Raw genomic sequence first — 19519 nt, 5'->3', positions numbered from 1 at the left:
AAAGGGCTGCATATCCACTTGCCAGTTGTACAGAATAGGAGGTGTTTTGGGAGCCAAGGGACCCCAATATGCAGTGCAGGCAAAGGCATGCATGGCTTGCCCTTCTCGTCTGACCTCAGCAAGGGGCCAGAGCTTCTACTACTGCTGCGCATTGATGGGACCTCCCACATGCCTTGCCATCTACCCATTACATCATGCTGGTTCTGAGAAAGATTAGCTAAGCATTCCTAGATTCTGTACATCTTTAAGCATTTTGGCAGTCTACAGAAACCTAGCATTAAAAAGGCACCTCCTTGTTTTAATTTTTTTTTTAAAACTTGGGATGCCACCCATCCTGACAGACCAGCCAGCCAATCGCTGAACTTGCATACCTCTGTGAGTCACCCATGCCTAGAGTATCCGAGCAGCAGTGAGCCAAAGAGAGTGGGAGCGCAGGGAGGAAAAAAGAGAAAGGAGAGGGTGTGGTGTACCCCATCCTTTCTGCATGCACTTGGTGAAGTTGATGGCAATTGGATGTAACACCCTACAGGTTACTAGTGATGTTACAACCACAATTAAGCAAAAAAAAAAAAATGCAGGATTTGGTTGTAGGTGGAGAATGCACACACTGAATACACAATAAATAAACTGGAAAAAAAGAATAGTGCATAAGGCAGGAATACAACCAAAGTCAACCTTACAGGCTCAACTGCTTGAATTCTCCAGAGTAAACTGCAATAAGCTGTGCTTGCAGAAAGGGCCATAGTATGAGTCTGTATAGGACTCCTTTCTTAGTGGGTTTTGCTTTTACAGCTGACCCATAACCCCAAGAGGCCAGGGTGAGCCCCTTGCCGTATGGCAAAGGGGAGAGCACATAAAAAGTTATCTTACCGCATAATCCATTCCATACTTAACCCCTCAGTGTAGTGTTTAGTATGATATTTCTTCCCAGGTGTTTGCTCCCAGTAGTGTTGGCCATAGTAATGTTAAAATGAACCCTGCATGTCACAAACAAAACTGATACTGCAATGTGTTGTGATTAGTCACTGCATAGGCAGAGGCAGTGCGACGAGTGGTAGGATGGAGTACGACCACTTATGGAGGTGGGGAAGATATGAAAAGTCAGCTGGTTTGGGGATTAAACAATAATGTTGCCTAGCTGTCAGTCATCATGTCAGATATTTACAGATATGTGGAGATTCTCTTCCAGAATCCCCAGGAAGATTTAGGCACCTTGGAACTCTTGTTTTAACCTAGGTGACAAAGGAACCACTGGTGATTAGATTCAAGAAAGCTAGGCTGAGTTTCTGATCCACTGATTTCAGTTAATGATTGATCAGCTAATTTACAATGGGAGCCAAAGTCTGAGGAACTCAAATCTCTGTTGCCTGCCACAGAATCAAGCAACTGCCCAAGGATTCCACATAATACCAGGTAAGGGATATGTACATACTATTGGTCATTGGTCAGTTTTATGACCAATAAAGGTGGAGTTGGAGTGAGACCAGGCACCAGAACAAAAAGTTGAATTAGGACCCCTGCTCTGCTATGTCCTGTCTGAGAGAAATTGCTCGGCTTAGTCAGACAAGCCACAAACTACCCAATACTTCTGGGTTAGCAGGATGGGGGTGACAAGCAAGGGAGGCTAGTGCTAGGTATGAAATAAAGGAATATTTTACTGCATGCACTAAAGCAAATGTATGGCTACATACATTTTTGAAGAGCTATGTAAAAGCCAACATGATGGGGGATCTTAATACTTCTTGTAAGAAGGAATTCTTCTTTGTGTTAAGGTTATTTAACAAAACTAGAAATGTGAAGACCTGGAAAAATCCAGAGAAAAAAGGTATTTTTTCCCCTGAGAAATTTCCCCCCAGTTTTTCTAGCTGAAAATTAGAAATTTGGGGGAGCACACAAAAACCTCCTATGCAATATTTCCATTGTATGGGTTGCCAGCCTGCAGGTGGGGCCTGTAGATGTCTTGGAATTGCAACTGATTTCCAGATGACGGAGATCAGTTCCACTGGAGAAAAATGGCAGATTTAGAGGGTAAACACTACGGCATTGCATTATATCTTACTGAAGTCCCTCTCTTCCCCAAACCCTGTCATTCTCAGGTTATTATTTATTTATTTATTTATTTATTTATTGAAGGTTCCACCTTCAATCTCAAGGAATTTTCCAAGCTGGTGTTGACAATCCTAAATGTCCCTAGGAGCAGTGATGGAATGGAAACCAAACTTTTGATCCAACCAATAGCAAATGCAGGTTGAAACCACCACCTATATTAGGGTAGCAGGGCCCTGCCCACACATAATTGCTGGCTTGTGATCATGGAGTTTACATGAGTAAAAAGTGTGTGCTTGTAGGCTTCATCTTTGTGATTAGAAATGCTGCTTTTTCAAACGTTCCTGATAATGAGGAGGTAGCTTATGCACATATGCTTCCTATGTGTGTAGTTTCTGTGCTCACAAGCTGGTGATAGCGTGTAGGCTGGCAGAGGGACCACTGCGTTTATCCCCACCCCCAGTCTACGTGTGTTGATTTCACCATGCATGACAACATGACTGATTATGTTCAAATAAAATATTGTATTTGTCTTTACTGTAAAATTTTGGTTTTCTATGTCTAACATTCCTCCCACACACCCCTCCTTACCTCTCAGATGGGAAAAAAAGAGATATATGCATTAGGAAGCATAGGGTACAGAAGTTTGCAGACCTCCTGTCACCTCAATAGCATCAACACTTCTGGAAACTTTACAGGTACCATAATTCTACGGCACCCCTCTTTTGGTTCCCATTGACCAACCCATTGTATTTTGATTTCCTTGAGTGAGAGAAAGAAAATTATGAATGTAATAAAGGAATATAAATTCACCCTTCTTGTGGCAAGCTGTCCCCAGCACCTCTTTCCCATACATTTAAAGACCCACACATCTGGTTGCTGCAGCCTATTAATGCTTCCTGATCCACCATTTAAAGTTCCCATTAAACTGACCATTACAGACAGAATGTTGGATGGAAAATATGGCTGCCACAAGCCTATATTTTAAATGCCCTCTCTTGTTTTCAATCAGGTTCATGAATATTTGTTTAAATATTTATATGCCTGCCTTCATGCTTTGCTTGCAAAATTAAAAAAAAAAATCCCTGATTCAGTCCCCAGCATCTCCACTTAAAGGATCTCCACACTCAGGGTTGGGGAACAACCTTTCTGTGCCTGAGTCAATGAAGAACCATGGCTAGTCAAGAGTAATCAGTGGTCTGACTTTGTATAAGGCAGCTTCATCACACAGTTGAAAGTTATAGAAATTAATTGCCCCAAAAAGTACTGATGGCCACTGGGTTAGGTTATGTTTTTTTAAGCATTAGACACATTTATGTATGACAGTTCTGCTGATGGATGTTAGTCCAGACACACTAAATTAAGCCAAACTCGTTTATATGGCTATTCCATCATGCCATGCACATGAAATTCTAATGGAAGCTAGTACCTGTTGAAGACAGAGTGCCAGACTATGTGGACCTTTGCTCTGACCAAACAAGTCCCCCCCCCCCCCAAAAAAAACAGAGGTGAAAGTAAGCTGGTATGAGCTGGCTCCAAGTACTAGTAAAAAAGTGGTCAAAATGACACTTCTCATCTTCTGTTTTGAGTCCCCTGTCAGAGAAAGTACCAGTAAGAAACTGAAGTCACTTTCATTTCTGCTTGCTTGTTTATTTGTTTAAAATATTTATATCTAATCTATACTATGATCACTGAACGTATTAATTTGTTTATTTAAGTATTTTTTAAATTTTCCCAATAAAAGTTGTTATACTTTGGAAAAAATAAAAATAAAAAAATAAAAAAATTAGATCCTGTTTTATCTTCTCAGACTCAAGGCAGCTAAGGAAGCAGCAAAAGGACACAAAACATGGTGTGCTTTTCAAGTCCCAAGCAGGGCTGTACCCATTAGTGCAGCTCTGAGGTCTAAGGGAATTCCAGGACCCTTAACTGAATTTTCAACACTTATGAATAAAAGAATGTTCTCTAGCCCTCTTCATTATAGGGAAATAAAGAAAGATGCAGGCAATACTCTGTCAAACAGCTCAGTCAGTAATCCATTATTCAGGCCAATGAATAGAAAGCCAGCTGGAACTTAATTTTTACTTCAATCAAAATTTAATTTACTAAAGTTAAATGAAATATTTTTGTTAAAGCTGTTTGTTAAATGTAAGCAATTATTTAATTTAGATTTCTGATGTTTTGCATTGACTTATGATGCCAGTACATTGACCTCGCTGTCAGCTTGTATGACATGCTACATTCGTCATTTATTGTTCACGATAACAGGAGAAATTTGAACTATAAGGTAAACAGAGACTCTCCCACTAGTTGTTACATGCAGTGATAAGAGACATTCGTTGCCACGCTTACAGGAAATGTAGTCAATGAAATCTGCAGAGGTGTCTCTCTTATGGTACTTGATATAAAAGGTAAAGGTAGACCCCTGTGCAAGCACCAGTCGTTTCTGACTCTGGGATGATGTTGCATCACAACATTTTCGCGGCAGACTTTTTACAGGGTGGTTTGCCATTGCCTTCACCAGTCATCTACACTTTTCCCCCCAGCAAGCTGGGTACTCATTTTACTGACCTTGGAAGAATGGAAGGCTGAGTCAACCTGGAGCTGGCTACCTGAACCCAGCTTCCGCTGGGATTGAACTCAGGTCATTAGCAGAGGGCTCCGACTGCAGTTCTGCAGCTTTACCACTCTGCAGCCTGTAAAATGCTGCATGTGAATAAGTACGAAGTTCTTGATGTCTGTCCTACTAGGTTCACTTGATGTCTGTCCTACTAGGCAGAGATGGACAGGTCAATTCGCTTACAGAGAAATTTCCCAGTGGGCCACTATCCTAGATGGCTACTGGTGTTCAGGAGCAAGCAGAGCCACTTGGCTCATCTGAAATGACAGTTGGTGCCTGTTCACTGCTTACAGTTTGGGGGAAGAATGCAATGGGTGAGCTATTGCTGGCACTCCTGAGCTGCATAGTCCTGTAGCACTGGCTTATCTACCACAGGGACTACTCAGCTGGCCTGCTAGAGGGCCATTTTCACTTCCCAGTCCTTCTGCTATTAGGAATGCCTTGGTCTTTGATGGATGCTTGGTATTAGCCTACCACTTTTAAAAAAATTATTTATCAGCTGCTTTTCTTACTATGCTCTGTAGGGGAAGCCAGTAACCTGGTGGTAGCCTACAACCACAAGAAACTGCTCACCAACAGGGTGTGGAAGCTGGTGTATCTCCACAGACAGATCATCCTTTACCATGCTGTGTTTGCTGGTCCTTTTAGTCTAGCAGGATGGTGTGGCTCACGTGGATGCTGCTCTTCATGTCCCATACATTTGGTAAGATTTTCAAGATGAGGGCCAACTAGTCCTCCTACCTTAACATAGTTTCAGAACCTGTAGGGCAGGGGTGTCAAACTCATTTGTTATGAGGGCCAGATCCGACATAAATGAGACCTTGTTGGACCAGGCCATAGGGAATAATGGGCCAGGCCATGATAAGGTAGCAGATAAGGTAAGGTAGCAGATATATAAACTTTATAAAGGACACAGTCAAACACAATTAAAGATTTTTTTAAAAATAAATAAAAATAAAACATGCTTAAAACATTAGCACTCGTGGTCTTAAAGGTGCTACGTGACTCCTGCCTTTTTCTACTGCTTCAGACCAACACGGCTGCCCATCTGGATCTAGGTGCTTTCTCCCATGGAATCCAGGGAACCGGGCAAAGGAAGCTCTGGCTCTTTCCTTCCTTTCCTAGGGGACCAGGAGGGGGAGGAGTCTCAACCAATACTGGTTAATGGATCTTTTAACATAACAACAATTGGAACTGTTCCAAAAGAAAGGTGAAGAGGAGGGAAATCCCCCCCCCTTTTTTTTTCTCTGCAAGGAAGGCTTCAGAAAGCAAAGAACAAACAGGAAACTTTCAACAATTTAAACTGGACTGAGCAAAGATATTTGAGTTGATTTGGTTTATAAATAAATAAGCGTCAATGAGATCACCTTCTGGTTACAATATGGTCTAAACAAAAACAGGATATGCTTACAAGAGAAATGTATGTGATGCTTAATTAGGACTGAAATGGTTATAACTGAAATGCAGGAGGAGAAATTGAAGCTGAAGGAAACAGGTTAACTGGGTCTTTGAACTATTCTCTAACTTTGATTAACAGACCGAGTTTTTTTTAATGGAGGAAATGGCAGCTCAAATCAAAGCATGTGATATTATGATTAACATAACCTCCTTAAAGCAGGAACTTAGTCTTTTAGCAGAGTTGGTGCAACAACAGACGAGGACTTTTATTTTGAAATACAGTGAAAATGAAAATCTACATGAGCAGAGTAATAAACAGTCCCCACCAATGTCTGTCAAGCTGAGAAAAAAAGCTAAAGATTTGTTGGGAAAGGTCTGGAAGAAAAGCGAAATGGAGACATATAACTGCATAGTTATAAGGTTGAAACGGAAATCAACATTGACTATAGCCTGCACGGGAGGATGTGACGAAGCGGTGATCGTACCACTTTCAGCAAAACGAAGGGAGATCTCAAGAGGAGAAAAGGCAGATTTCAGCAAGATGATCAAATTTTGGAAAGCGTTCAAAAAGAAGAGATTTTAAACTGTTTTGGGGTTGTTTTTTGCTCCATCTTTTTTTTACATTTAGCTGGTTAATATTGAATCAATGAAAGGGGCTAATAAGTGATTCCGTAATGGCAAATGAGACTTTAAGAATTGGGATGCCTTTCTTCAGTTTGTAATAATTATCTATGGAAGTTAAATAGAATAATGTAATTAAGAGTGGGCTAAGGAGATTGCATAGGTTTTTATTTACCTAAAAATAATCAGGTATGGGAGATGAGGTATCTATTGCATACTAACTTGTGTTTTTCAGAGCATTATGAAAATAGGATTTACAGTCTCCAAAAAGTTTAAAGAATTCTAAATGTTGAAAGTAGATAAAAAGTCAATCTGGGTAAATTTGTAATAAGACAGGCTACACAAATATTTTGTAAGCTTAAATCTGCTCTTGATATTTCTGACAAGAGAAACTGTCTATAATGAAACAGATAAACTACTGTGTTTTCTGTTTTTGCTTTCTCTCTCTGCTATAAATAAATAAATAAACATTAAGGATTAAGGAATTATATTTACATTTTATGCTTATGTTAACTGCTAATATTGTTAAACCAACTAGTTAGCTTTTATTTTAAATGATGTTAAATTTAACCAGTCAGCTCTGTTTCAGCATTGGTTCTTCTGCTTTTCTCATTTGTATGTACTGAAGATGAAAAGTTTAGATTTACATTATAAGCTACAGAATAGCTAAAAGTATATAGCAAAATAAGAAGACTGTAGAATTAAAGGGTTATAATGGGCAAAACTTTTAAGGCTTTCAGGTAGAAAGAATCTGGTATTTTGTCTTGAGGTAGAAATGTAACAGGCATATATGCTGCTTCTCTTTGTATTTTTGTTTATGTTTTTCTATCTTGTATCCCCTTTCTTTTTTTTGCTTCTGTAACCCCGTATTTCTTACCCTTTTTATATTCAAACTTAATACAAATTTTAAAATTAGAAGGAAAAGAGGCTTGGCTCAGTAGCTCTGCTGTGCGATTGAAAGAGCCTGGTAAAGCAAGCTCTGCCTCTCCTCCTTCCTCCCCAAGGGAGGAGCCTTAGCCAATGGAGAAAATAGAGATTTTGATCTGTAGCTCCTATGCAATGGAGCAAGTCTTGCAAAGCAAGTTGTTATGCAGAAGGAAGCAAGAGAGAGGGAGAAGGAAGCAGATGACAAGTGCTTGGGGGCCTGATAGGAGCCATCCAGGGGCCTGATTCAGTCCCCAGGCCACATGTTTGACACCCCTGCAGGGTCTTCTGCCTAGACATAAGTTTCCAAGCTTGGCACTTGGGAGGGATGGCAGCTCTAGAAGACTAAGGCTGTAGTCTTGTGCGCTCTAACCAGAAACCAATGAGAATGGAAATGCCTGGAGAGCCAGTTTGGTGTAGTGGTTAAGTGTGCGAACTCTTATCTGGGAGAACTGGGTTTGATTCTCCACTTCTCCACTTGCACCTGCTAGCATGGCCTTGGGTCAGCCATAGCTCTGGCAGAGGTTGTCCTTGAAAGAGCAGCTGCTGTGAGAGCCCTCTCCAGCCCCACCTACCTCACAGGGTGTCTGTTGTGAGGGAGGAAGGTAAAGGAGATTGTGAGCCGCTCTGAGACTCTTCGGAGTGGAGGGCGGGATATAAATCCAATATCTTCTTCTTCTTCTTTAAAGCTGGAGCTGAATTGAACATTTTTTCAGTGTTCTGCTAACCAGGATTGAAGCTTCGCTGCCATTGGACACCAATCTTACAGGGAAATGTTTCCCTTGTTTAAATCATTGGGAGTTTCATATCATCAGCTTCTCTGTAGTGTGAGAAGCAGCCAGCACTATGACAGGATACACATCGCATTGGTTGCAGTGGAAGACGAGAGGCACAGAAGTTCTAGAAGGGGAAAAAATTAACTCTAGCCAACTGTTTCCTTTGCAGCATCAGGAAACACAGCACCACAATTCATAATGAATACCACTTTCTCTTTGCCAGAAGACACACCTTTAGGTGAGTAAAGGAGAAAATAATGAACTGGAAAGTAAGAAACAATGGGAAATGTATTGTCCGTGAGAATCATGTTAGAAGAAGCTCTTCTCCTCTCCCCCACTCTTTGGCTACGATAAAATGGTCAAGACACATTAATGTCTTTTGCTAGGATTAAAAGAACAAGACATGTTAATGAATCCTCTCTTTACTGCCCATACGCAGGCTACGGGTGGGAAAAGGGTTTGAGGTAACTGGAAATCATTCTAGACTGGAGTTGTTCCAGTGATGCAGTCAGATGAGTTTTGGCTTTGAACTTAATGGCCTTATGGGGCCCCTGCAATTATTTTATAATATATTAGCAGTAAAGCCCATTTACTAGTAGGGAGGTGATGAATGGGAAGGAAGGAAGGAAGGAAGGAAGGAAGGAAGGAAGGAAGGAAGGAAGGAAGGAAGGAAGGAAGGAAGGAAGGAAGGAAGGAAGGAAGGGAGGGAGGAAGGGAGGGAGAGAGAGAGACAGAAAGAATGGCATGAAAAAGATGGGGGGGAAGAGTGAGAGAAAGAAATGGAAGGAAGGTTGCAATCATACACAAATAATGCAGTTTCAATCCAGTTTCAAAGCACTTTTTGTCTGGATTTTGCCAGTTCACACACTAAAATTCAGTTGGAAAGTGCATTGGAAGTGTATTGAAAGTGGGGTTGCCAATCCCCAGTTGGGGGCAGGGGATCCCCTGGTTTGGAGACCCTCCCCCTTTTCAGGATCATCAGAAAGCCAGGGGGGGGGGAGAAATGTCTGCTGGGCACTCCATTATTCCCTATGGAGACTGATTCCCATAGGGTATAATAGAGAATTGATCCATAGATATTTGGGGCTCTAGGGGAGTTGTTTTTTTTAGGTAGAGGCATCAGATTTGCAGCTTAGCATCCAGTGCCTTAGCATCCAGGAAGGGAATTGAAAACAAATCAGCCAGTATCATAATGCCCCTGTATAAATTGATGGTGCGGTCTCATTTGGAGCACTGTGTGCAGTTCTGGTCGCCGCACCTCAAAAAGGATATTATAGCATTGGAGAAAGTCCAGAAAAGGGCAACCAGAATGATTAAAGGGTTGGAACACTTTCCCTATGAAGAAAGGTTAAAACGCTTGGAGCTCTTTAGCTTGGAGAAACGTCGCCTGCGGGGTGACATGATAGAGGTTTACAAGATTATGCATGGGATGGAGAAAGGAGAGAAAAAAGTCCTTTTCTCCCTTTCTCACAATACAAGAACTCGTGGGCATTCAGTGAAATTGCTGAGCAGTCAGGTTAGAACGGATAAAAGGAAGTGCTTCTTCACCCAAAGGGTGATTAACATGCGGAATTCACTGCCACAGGAGGTGGTGGCAGCTACAAGCATAGCCAACTTCAAGCATCTGGGCTTATCAACAGGGGCGAAGCCAGCCGGGGGTGGGACCTGGGGAGAGGGGAGGGAACTCCAGGAGGGATAAAAGGCCCGAGGCCAAGAGGTCAGGGAGGCTGATGCTGCTGAGGGGCTGCCAACAGAGAGACAGGAGCCCAAGCGCAGCCGGAGGAGGCAGGGAGCCTGAGGTGCAGTAACCCGGCTCCCTCCCCCTATTTCTGAGACCTCAGGAGACACCAGCGAGAGACCAAAGGGGGCAGTCACAGTCAGAAGGGCTACGGCCACATCGAGGGCCACCGGGGGGCACCAGAGGCCCGACATGGACAGAGCCACCACTAACCTGGAGCAGGGGAGAGATGCCGCCCCAGGCAAAGTCCCCCATCCCCCTCTCAGCCCTATGCACATTGCTGCCACATGCTGCCTCTTTCTCCTTGCAAGGGAAGCTGAGCTCAGAGGAGAAGAAGGCACCCTGGTCAGCTGCTCTGGCAGGCAGGCAGGCAGGCAGGAAGGAAGGAAGGAAGGAAGGAAGGAAGGAAGGAAGGAAGGAAGGAAGGAAGGAAGGAAGGAAGGAAGGAAGGAAGGGGAAAATATATGGGGAGGTGGAGGTGGAAGGAAAGCAACTTTAAATGCATTCTCCAAGCCATCAGCTGGCTTGGTTTTGAGAAGTGATTTGAAGAGAGAAATGCCTTCTCCAAGTCAGCTGATAGGGTGGTGGAGGCTTCAAGAGCCACACAATATGTATGAAAGAGCCACATGTGGCTCCAGAGCCACAGTTTGGCCATCCCTGGTATAGAATATACAGAATCTTTCTCTGGTGCTGAACTTCCCTCTCCCCCCACATTGTGATGGAACATTCCTTTTCTGTCTGTTAAAGAGATTTAACTGTTTTCTGTCAGAATTTGTTTCAGTGTATATAGTTATTAAATTATGTTCAATGTTACTTAAGTATGTCTGTCACATGATATTAGTTCACACTGGATTCAAACACAGGCTGTGCTGTAAACTGAGGTGGAATACTGCCCCATAAGGAGGAGTTTCTGGCATATTTCTGTCTGTCTGTCTATCTATCTATCTATCTATCTATCTATCTATCTATCTATCTATCTATCTATCTATCTATCTATCTATCTATCTATCTATCTATCTATCATCTATCTATCTATCTATCTATCTATCTATCTATCTATCTATCTATCTATCTATCTATCTATCTATCTATCTATCTATCTATCTATCATCCTTCCATCCATCTATCATCCATCCATCCATCTATTATCTATCTTCCTATCTATCTTCCTATCGTAGGGGTGGGGTGTGTGTACTAGATGAGTGCAACTTTGGCAGGGAGTGTTAGTTGGAAGCGGCAAAATGGTGGCCGTGTTGTTGACGGGGCAGATGGACTGAGGAGAGGCAGTGGTAATCAGTAAGGCTCCAGGAGAACCTTTCAGCAGAGAACTATCTCCCTCAGACATCAGAGGGTGACTGGTGGGGTTCTGGCCTGACAGGGCCTCCAGTAGGTGAGTCACAAAGAGGCTACCCAATGACAGGGGGGAGTGGTGACAGACAGAGTGCAAGGCCACTCCTGTGGTAGCCACATCTTCCAATAAAGATTGAGGATTGAGCCCAACACATTGAGCTTTTATTATATCTACAATACTTCAAATGCAAAGTTACAGCTTGCATCTGGAGGCTCTCAGCTGAAGTCCTGGATTTCTGGTTCTCCTCGGAATGTGTTCCTACAAGGACAATGAGGTAGAAATTATTGGTATCACAGTGATGGTTTTCCATGGATATCACTCTGGCCTAGGTGACTTGAACCTCTGCATCTCTTTTATCACCTCAGGAGCCTTCCTTTTCCAGTTGGTGGCTGTGGATGCTGACGGGGATTCATTGACATATGGCATGATAGGTGCAGAAGCTTACTACTTCTCTGTCAGCAGTGATACGGGCAATGTGACACTTCAGCAAAAAGTGGATTATGAGGTAAAGATGAACAAGAGAACAACAGGATTAAACAAGAGATTGATAGAACTGGCAAGGGAAATTCAGTGGACCTTCTGTTTGAAAATTTTACAGATGGGCTTTTAAAGAGAGTTGCACTGATGTTGCTGCAGACAACACAAATCCTAGTGACTCAGTAACTCCTGCTTCCTTTTCTAATATTGACATGTCCAAGGTTTTCCTTTCACTTCCCTCCCCAGTATGAAAGTAATTGCCCATTCTATAACCTATTGGCAACTCTGGTTAAGGCTTGATTTAACCATGATGCTGGTGAGATCAGACCTTCAAACAAAAATGGTTATTTTATGTCTTGAGATGAGACCAGACAATTGTTTCTCTGGATTGTGTATGGGAGGCATTCACATTTAGCCTTTGATTCTTACTCTGTTCAATGTGATATCCCTTGCAGACAGAGTCTTTCAGGAATATTGTAGATTTCTTTTATTTTTCATGTACTGACTTCAAGCTAGGTTCCTGTATAAATGTTATTTAGGTCTTTGATCTAATCTGAAATCTAACCAAAACAGTTTTGATCCTGGTTCAGAACTTTTTCTCCTACAAAGAATCTAATAGTTTTGCCTTTGGAAGAAACAGTATTTTGTATTATTTCAGTGAGACAGTTACAAGCAAGGTAGACAGACTTAATTTTAAAACTGAGGGCAGACCTACCCCCGAGGAATCGTTCTTTTTACCTTTTGACATGGCTCATTTTCAAAGCACTCGTACTCTGTGTTTTCCTTCTAGAGAACAAAGCTGATTAGGGTTGAGGCTACCGTAGATGACCAGAAAAATGCTCCGGTAAGTGAGGAAACTTGTTAGGGTAAGATGGTATAGGTGACATGCATGGGACTTATGAAATCCATCAAGACACATGTTCCAACTCTCAGATTGTCAGGAGCAGCAACTGTTGGTCTAAGCCAAGGTTGGCTAAATCATGCTCAATAAACCCACTGGTGGTGGCTTCTGAAAACTAAGGCTTTCAGTCATGAATTCATAATGATGCAAAGGATAACAAGGCTTCTGTAACTTTCATTATTGTGTAGAAGAATGAGCTACTGCTGATTCACCTCTTCTCATCTATTCATGATCAGCTGTACTTGTTGATATTTCCTCTTTCATACAATTGGTAAAGATGTACAGGTGCTTTCTTCCTTTACATCAAGTCACCATATTCCAGTATTCCAGGTGTTCTCCTGTTTGGAGAGTTGAAACCTCTCACTAATCTCCTAAATTACTATTAATCTCTTTTCTCACTCCAACAGGTCTTTAAAAAACTCACCATCATAGTAAAAGACCAGAATGACAATATGCCAATATTTATGAATGAACCATACATGACAGATGTCCTTGAGGTACATATGCACCAGACTGCATGCTCAGATTTAAATTGTGACTTCTCTGTCTTAGTTTGTGATGTTTTAGTTCCTCTCCCTAATTGGGGGAATCAACTGTGTAGACCTACCTCCTGTTCCTTATTTCAAGAAACTGCTACTAATTTCATGTGAACTCACAAAAATAGTTAATATGGAAATACTCATGGAAAATGCATGTATTGTAACTGCAAAAATCAACCTTCATGAATTTGCACAGGGGCCATGCTAATCTTCTTTGTATCATTCCAGTTTTAGTACATGTGCTGCTGAAGCAAGCACCAAAAATCAATTTTATTTTACTGTATTTATATATCAGTGAGGCGGGGGGGCATCTGCAGATTGGGCCCATTCACACAGAAAGAAGAGTTTTCAACAAACATGGGGGAACCCCGGGTTTGCAGAAAAATCTGAGGACTTCAAACAAACCCCACAGTACAGCTATCTGGCTTGTGCACAGAACAGAACTCTGCCAGCTGGCCTCCTTGCAGAGGAGGAGTTGGAGTAGTAACTGTTGCCACCACTTGAGCTAGGCAGGTGGAGGCTAAATGTGGAAAAGGAGGAGCTGGCGGCTGAGGCATGGCTGCACTCCCAGTGGGCAGGCAGGTGGGAAGGGAAGGAGTGTGAACTGGTGCCTCTCCCACTGAGCTACAGAAGCAGGAACAGCAGGAGTCAGTGAGTGGGTGGCCTGGTGGGTGGGTGGGAGATAGGAAAGAGAGAAGGTAAGCACTGAGTGTATGTGAGATGGAAAGGATGGAGGAAAAATTAACAAGTGTATAAGCGAGAGACCAGAGGGACTGAGAAAAAAAGAGAAATTTACCACAGTTTGTGGGTGTGCATGAGGACTGGAGGACTGGAGAAAGAAAGAGAAATGAAAGACAGTGTGTGTGTGAGAGAGAGAGGGGGGGCATGAGGGGACAAAAGAGTTTCAGAAAGCATTAGGGATGCAGAAACAAGGAGAGAGAACAAATGACAGCAGGGGTTAGAAGGACAGATAACAAGAGAAAGATGGGTATTGGAGGAGGGGGAGAGGGAGGGGGAGAGAGAAAGAGAGAGAGAGAGAGAGATGTGAGGAAGCAAAAGTGGAGGAATGTGATTGCTACTCCTACAATTTCCTTGCTGGTTCCCACTTGTCAATATATCTAGTTCTCACCATGGCCTTTTCTGTGGATACTTAAATTCAGAGACTGGGGCCATGAACAGACAAAACTGATATTTCAGTAAATCTGAGAAAAGCCCTATGTTTGCAGAAAAAAATCTTAAATTTTAAAACATTTGTATTGAGGGCTTAGAAACCCATCCCCACCTAGTATAATAGAAGCAGCATCTGTAATATTAAGAAACAAATGTCCTCAGTGGCCCGGCTAGGCAACTATGTATTTTCAAGCCTTCCAGTCTCGGTTTCTGTCAGTAAAAGACTGGGGAGGGGCAGGGCCATTTCCAATGCTGTTTTGGCCTTTTAGAGAGGACCTATGGATCCAGGTCCAGTAGTGACCACGGCACAATTGCTGCCACCTGACCTGCATGACTCGGCAGGCCCAGCAGTTTAACAGCAGTCACTCTACAAAAGGCAGTGTAGTGTGGTGCTTAGAGTTTTGGTGTAGAATCTGGAAGACCCAGGTTTGAATCCCCATTCTGCCATGCAAGCCCACTAAGTGACCTTGGGCCATTTAACTACCTCATGGGATTGTTGTGAGGATCAAATGGAGGCGAAGAGAATGCTGTAAGTTGTTTAGGTTCCCCATTGTGGAGAAAGGTGGAGTATAAATGAAGTAAATGAGTAATAAACATAGCTAGAGATGGAAGCAATTAAAAGGTGGGTGGGTGGATGGGAAGGAAAAAAGGAATCATGGAAAGATGAGGATATGGGAGTCTCCAGGAGGAGGGGGATATGTGAGAAAGAAAGGTGTCCTCCTACAGTCTTGTAGGTTCCCTACCATGCAAGTGGGCTGCCAGCTGGCAGTGCACAGTAGCTGGAACGGAGCAAAATTTTCCCTGGGGGAGGCTGCCAGGGTGAGGGAAAGTTGCAGACAGTGGGCAGGTAAAGGTAGGTTGGCTGTCAGGTGAAAAGGAGAAAAGGAAGCAGGAAAAGGGGGGAAACTTGTGGAACATTCAGGGAATGGAAAGGGGAAATAGTGGGGAGAGGAAATGAGATGATCCCTGCAATTGGGCAAAATCAACAAACTGCCCATACACAATGCTTCCTCCATTGTGGCTCCCATCTTGTGAAATGACCTGCCCAAAGAGGTCAGGAAAGCTCCATCTCTCATGGCCTTCTGCAAACCATGCAAAACTGAACTACTCAAGAGGCTTTTCTGCACAGGTAGTAAGGCTGTACTGTACAAAATGGTTTCACAGCTTGGATAACTTGTGGATAACTTGTGGTCTTTACTGCTGTAAGTAGCATATTGTAATTAAGATTTTATTATATAATTTCTGTTATGTAATTTCTTCTTAAAACAGAAAGCCAATGTGGTGTAGTGGTTAGGAACACAGATTCTAATCTGGGAGAACTGGGTTTGAGTCCCCATTCCTCCATATGCAGCTGCTGGTGTAACCTTAAGTCAGTCACAGTTCTTGAAAGAGCTGCTTTCTTGAGAACAGTTCTCAAAAGAGCACCTACCTCACAGGGTGTCTGTGGGGGTGCGGGGGGCGAAGGGAAAGGAGATTATAAACTGCTCTGAGACTCCAAGTGAACGGTGGGGTTCAAATCCAATCTCCTCCTTCAGTCATATTAATATGCTATGCTCCTATTCTAATGGTTCCAGTCTTCTAATATCCCAATATAATGTCTAATATCCTGATGCATTAGTTATTGAATATCCAATTTTGTTAATTGTACTAACTCACTATGTGTAATCCACCTGAGTCCATGTGAGAAAGGTGGACAATAAATTTAAAAATTAAAAATTCTAATTTGTGTTGCATGTGTGTCCCTATTATTTTTTTCTTTGCTGTGCATGCTTTGCTCCCTCTTTTGGTTGGTTTCACTATTACATCACTGTATGTCTGGCATACCTTCCTGCAGATTTAAACTGAAGGTTTTTATGCCAGACATACAGCAATGTAGTACCTAATTGACCACTATAGGAGGCAAAATACATGTAGAAAAGGGAAAAAAATGAAGTAATAGGACACATGAGTGACAAAAATGAGAATTCAGAAGAGCCCAGTGTGTTCCTTATTTTAGGGCTCCAGGCTGAAATCTAATTAACTTCACTTGTGGGAATCCCAGATTTGTCCGAAACAGAGGAGATAAGAGATGCATCCACATCCATGGATGATCCCTCTCTGATCAGAGTGCTCTAATGCAGGGGTCCCCAACCTTATTGATCCTGTAGGTACTACTGGAATTTTGAGAATGGGTGGTGGGCATGACCATAAGATGGCTGACATGGGGGCTGGGGACAATTATAAAATGTTGGGGAAATTCTAAGCCAAGGATCTTTTTATGATGGAAACCGCTTTTACTCAATGGATGGTGCCTGCAGACCCAAAAGTGATGTCTTCTGAATTGCCCCCAACTCCACTGGGGTGGATTTTTGTTGTTTGGGAAGTCGTCAGGAAACACTAGCAGATGCCATGCACCCACGTGCACCGCCTTAGGGATCCGTGCCTGCATAAAATCTCTTAAAACTAGCATGCTGTTTAAGTAAGCTGAGATACTAGTAAAATACTCCAGTTTTGATAATAATATTATGTGGACCACTGAAGACCTTCTTTGGTCAAGATGAAGTGGGAATCAGTGGTGTTCCTGTTGCCCCTTACCTTTCTTGAACCTTTTCCAAACTTGGTGACCCGTCCTCTGTCTTTCAGAATATGACAATTGGCTCCTCAATCTATACAGTTTTGGCTGAAGATGAAGACACAGGAAGTGCTGGACAGGTGTCATATACAATTGAAGAAGTAAGCATTACAACATGAGGGTTCCCTAGAGATGTAAATTGCAAGTAACTGCTTTACACAAAGTAAAGAGGCCCAGTCCTGTCTAGTCTGACTGACTGCGCTTTTCTGGGTCTCAGTCAAAGTTCCCTCCCAGTCCTAACTGCATGAAACTGCTGGAACCAGTGAATACAAATTGTACACTCTGTCACTGAGCTGTGGCACTTAATAAGTCCTGGAAAAAGAGAAGATTCATTTCTCACATCTGGCCTCTTAAGCACAGAGCTCTTGTAAGCTGTGCCAAGAGGAACATCTGGCCAAATGCCTCTTGAGCATCTTGAGGAAGACAGCAGGGTAAATGCCTTATCATTTGGCAGGGTGAGGTGGGCTGACCCATCTCAGGATAACAGAATTTAAAATGCAACTAAATGCAACTAAATGGCAGCAAATTGTCAATGATTTGGTATTCTTCATTTGGGTTTTCTACCAGACTGAAATGTTCTTCTGAGAGTTTGACTGAATTGATTTCTGACAGCTTTCTAGATTCTCAGGCATGGAGTGACCTTTTAATTTATCAGGACATCTCCTGGTAGGCTGGTGCTCTAGAAAACTGCAGCCAACACTTTGACTGCAGCCACATCCTTTAAAATGCCATGACTGGCATGGTTTTCCTTCAGGAGGCTGAGGCCTCTTTAGTCCATATGCTGGGGACTGCTTCTGGTGGCTCCTGGGTTAGGGGCAACACTCTTCTGTGTGTGCCCTCCATAATTGCTTCATGATGTGGGAGGAGGAAGAGATGATAAGTACAGAGCTGGAGTCTGAGTCTTCCAGATGTTTCTGTGTTTGGAGCAGAAGGAGGGTAGAACAGAACCTCATCAGGAGGATGTGGGCCACCCTGGTGCATTTCCCCCTTGGGACTGTTTCAGCTTCCCATTCCACTCCTGCATGTACTTTTGCTACAAAGACATTCTTAGGAGAAGGTTCATATTGTTTTGGGGGGAGTTTTGGTTCTGACAGTCTTCATGTATTTTCCTTGTGCACTATCCACAGGTCATTCCAAACAATGAGACAAATTACCAGCTCTTCTACATCCTGTTCAATGGCACTGTGGTGTTGAATGGTTCACTTAGTTACAATAACAAGAGCACTTTCTACAGAATCAAGATCAGAGCCAGGGTAAGGAGGGGCCAAATGAGGGAGGAAGGAAAATATTGAAAAGGAGGGAAAGGAAGGGAAACTCTCTCCATTAAATATTTAGATAAATAAACTGTGGGAGGGGCCGTTGTTTGCACTGAGCTGACCTTCATTTGCACTGATTGATTAGAGTGGCTTTTCAGGCAGTGAGGCTTACATTGAACATCACCATGCCTACATCAATATCTGCCTGTATCAATACGCCTCCCTTTGAATCTCTCTCATTTGCTGATGCATGAAATGTTTCAGGTCTTTATGTTAAAGTGTGTGTGTGGGGGGGGGGGGAGGCTAGAAGCCTTACAATGTAAAGCAGGCGTGTCAAACTCATTTGTTATGAGGACTGCATCTGACATAAATGAGACCTTGTTGGGCCAGGCCATGTGTGTCATAAAATGTAATGCCAGGTAGCAGAGATATAAACTTTATAAAGTGCACAGACAAACACTGGAGACAATGTCTGTGCTGTAACAGTCTTGAGTATGCTATTCAGGTGTGTATCTCTGAGTTGCAAACATACTTTTGATTTATTGGCATTCATTACAGAAATCTCATGGTCAATGCGCTGTGGCCTAGGACCCAGGGGAAAACATGAAATTATTGAGCATTGTGAGCTTTTGTACATAAGTTGCTTTGTGTGCTGGTCAAGAATATGTGAAGGCACCATGCCACAGACTGAGGGCTTTGTGTTTATTTACAAAACTGTAGCCTTCCCTAGAAAAATAACTGCAACTTCTATGAGGCGGTGTAAGAATAGAGAGACAACAATGTATAATGGTCAGTATCAGCCTACTATTTGGGAAGCCTAGGTTCAAAATCCCCAGTCTACAATGGAAATATGCTTTATATACACTCAGTCTACTCCACCTCATTGGCTTGTTGTTATTCCTCATCTAAATAGTCTATATTGCTTTCCTACTGAGAAAGACTGGATCATGAGGGCATGAATACAGTGCAAAAGAAATGGTTCACATTACTTTCTTTCTCAGAAAGGCTAGATGATGAGGGTATTAATATAGTGCAAAATAAAAATAGTTCACACTGCTTTCCTATTGAGAAAGACTGGATCACAAGGGCAT

At 42.5% G+C, this 19519-nt stretch overlaps 1 protein-coding gene and 1 non-coding gene across 2 annotated transcripts in view; one reads left to right on the top strand and one right to left on the bottom strand.

Annotated features, from left to right (window-relative positions):
- Positions 1 to 1271: 1271 nt before the first annotated feature.
- Positions 1272 to 19519, top strand: part of CDHR2 (cadherin related family member 2) — a 44516-nt gene continuing 26268 nt past the window's right edge. The window contains exons 1-8 of the mRNA XM_060240192.1: positions 1272 to 1413; positions 5191 to 5369; positions 8555 to 8623; positions 11840 to 11979; positions 12742 to 12795; positions 13260 to 13349; positions 17184 to 17273; positions 18300 to 18425. Coding sequence (XP_060096175.1) covers positions 5324 to 5369; positions 8555 to 8623; positions 11840 to 11979; positions 12742 to 12795; positions 13260 to 13349; positions 17184 to 17273; positions 18300 to 18425 — 615 coding nt within the window. The 5' untranslated portion in view covers positions 1272 to 1413; positions 5191 to 5323. The remainder of the gene's footprint in view (positions 1414 to 5190; positions 5370 to 8554; positions 8624 to 11839; positions 11980 to 12741; positions 12796 to 13259; positions 13350 to 17183; positions 17274 to 18299; positions 18426 to 19519) is intronic.
- On the bottom strand, positions 13539 to 13649 carry LOC132573084 (U6 spliceosomal RNA). Its single transcript, XR_009555490.1, has one exon. It is a non-coding gene; the product is annotated as a U6 spliceosomal RNA (small nuclear RNA).

Source organism: Heteronotia binoei, chromosome 5 (assembly GCF_032191835.1).
Source record: "Heteronotia binoei isolate CCM8104 ecotype False Entrance Well chromosome 5, APGP_CSIRO_Hbin_v1, whole genome shotgun sequence".
In the NCBI taxonomy this organism is placed as follows: Eukaryota; Metazoa; Chordata; class Lepidosauria; order Squamata; family Gekkonidae; genus Heteronotia; species Heteronotia binoei.
The sequence above is the reverse complement of the archived record's forward strand: the minus strand, read 5'-3'. Positions and strand labels throughout refer to the sequence as shown.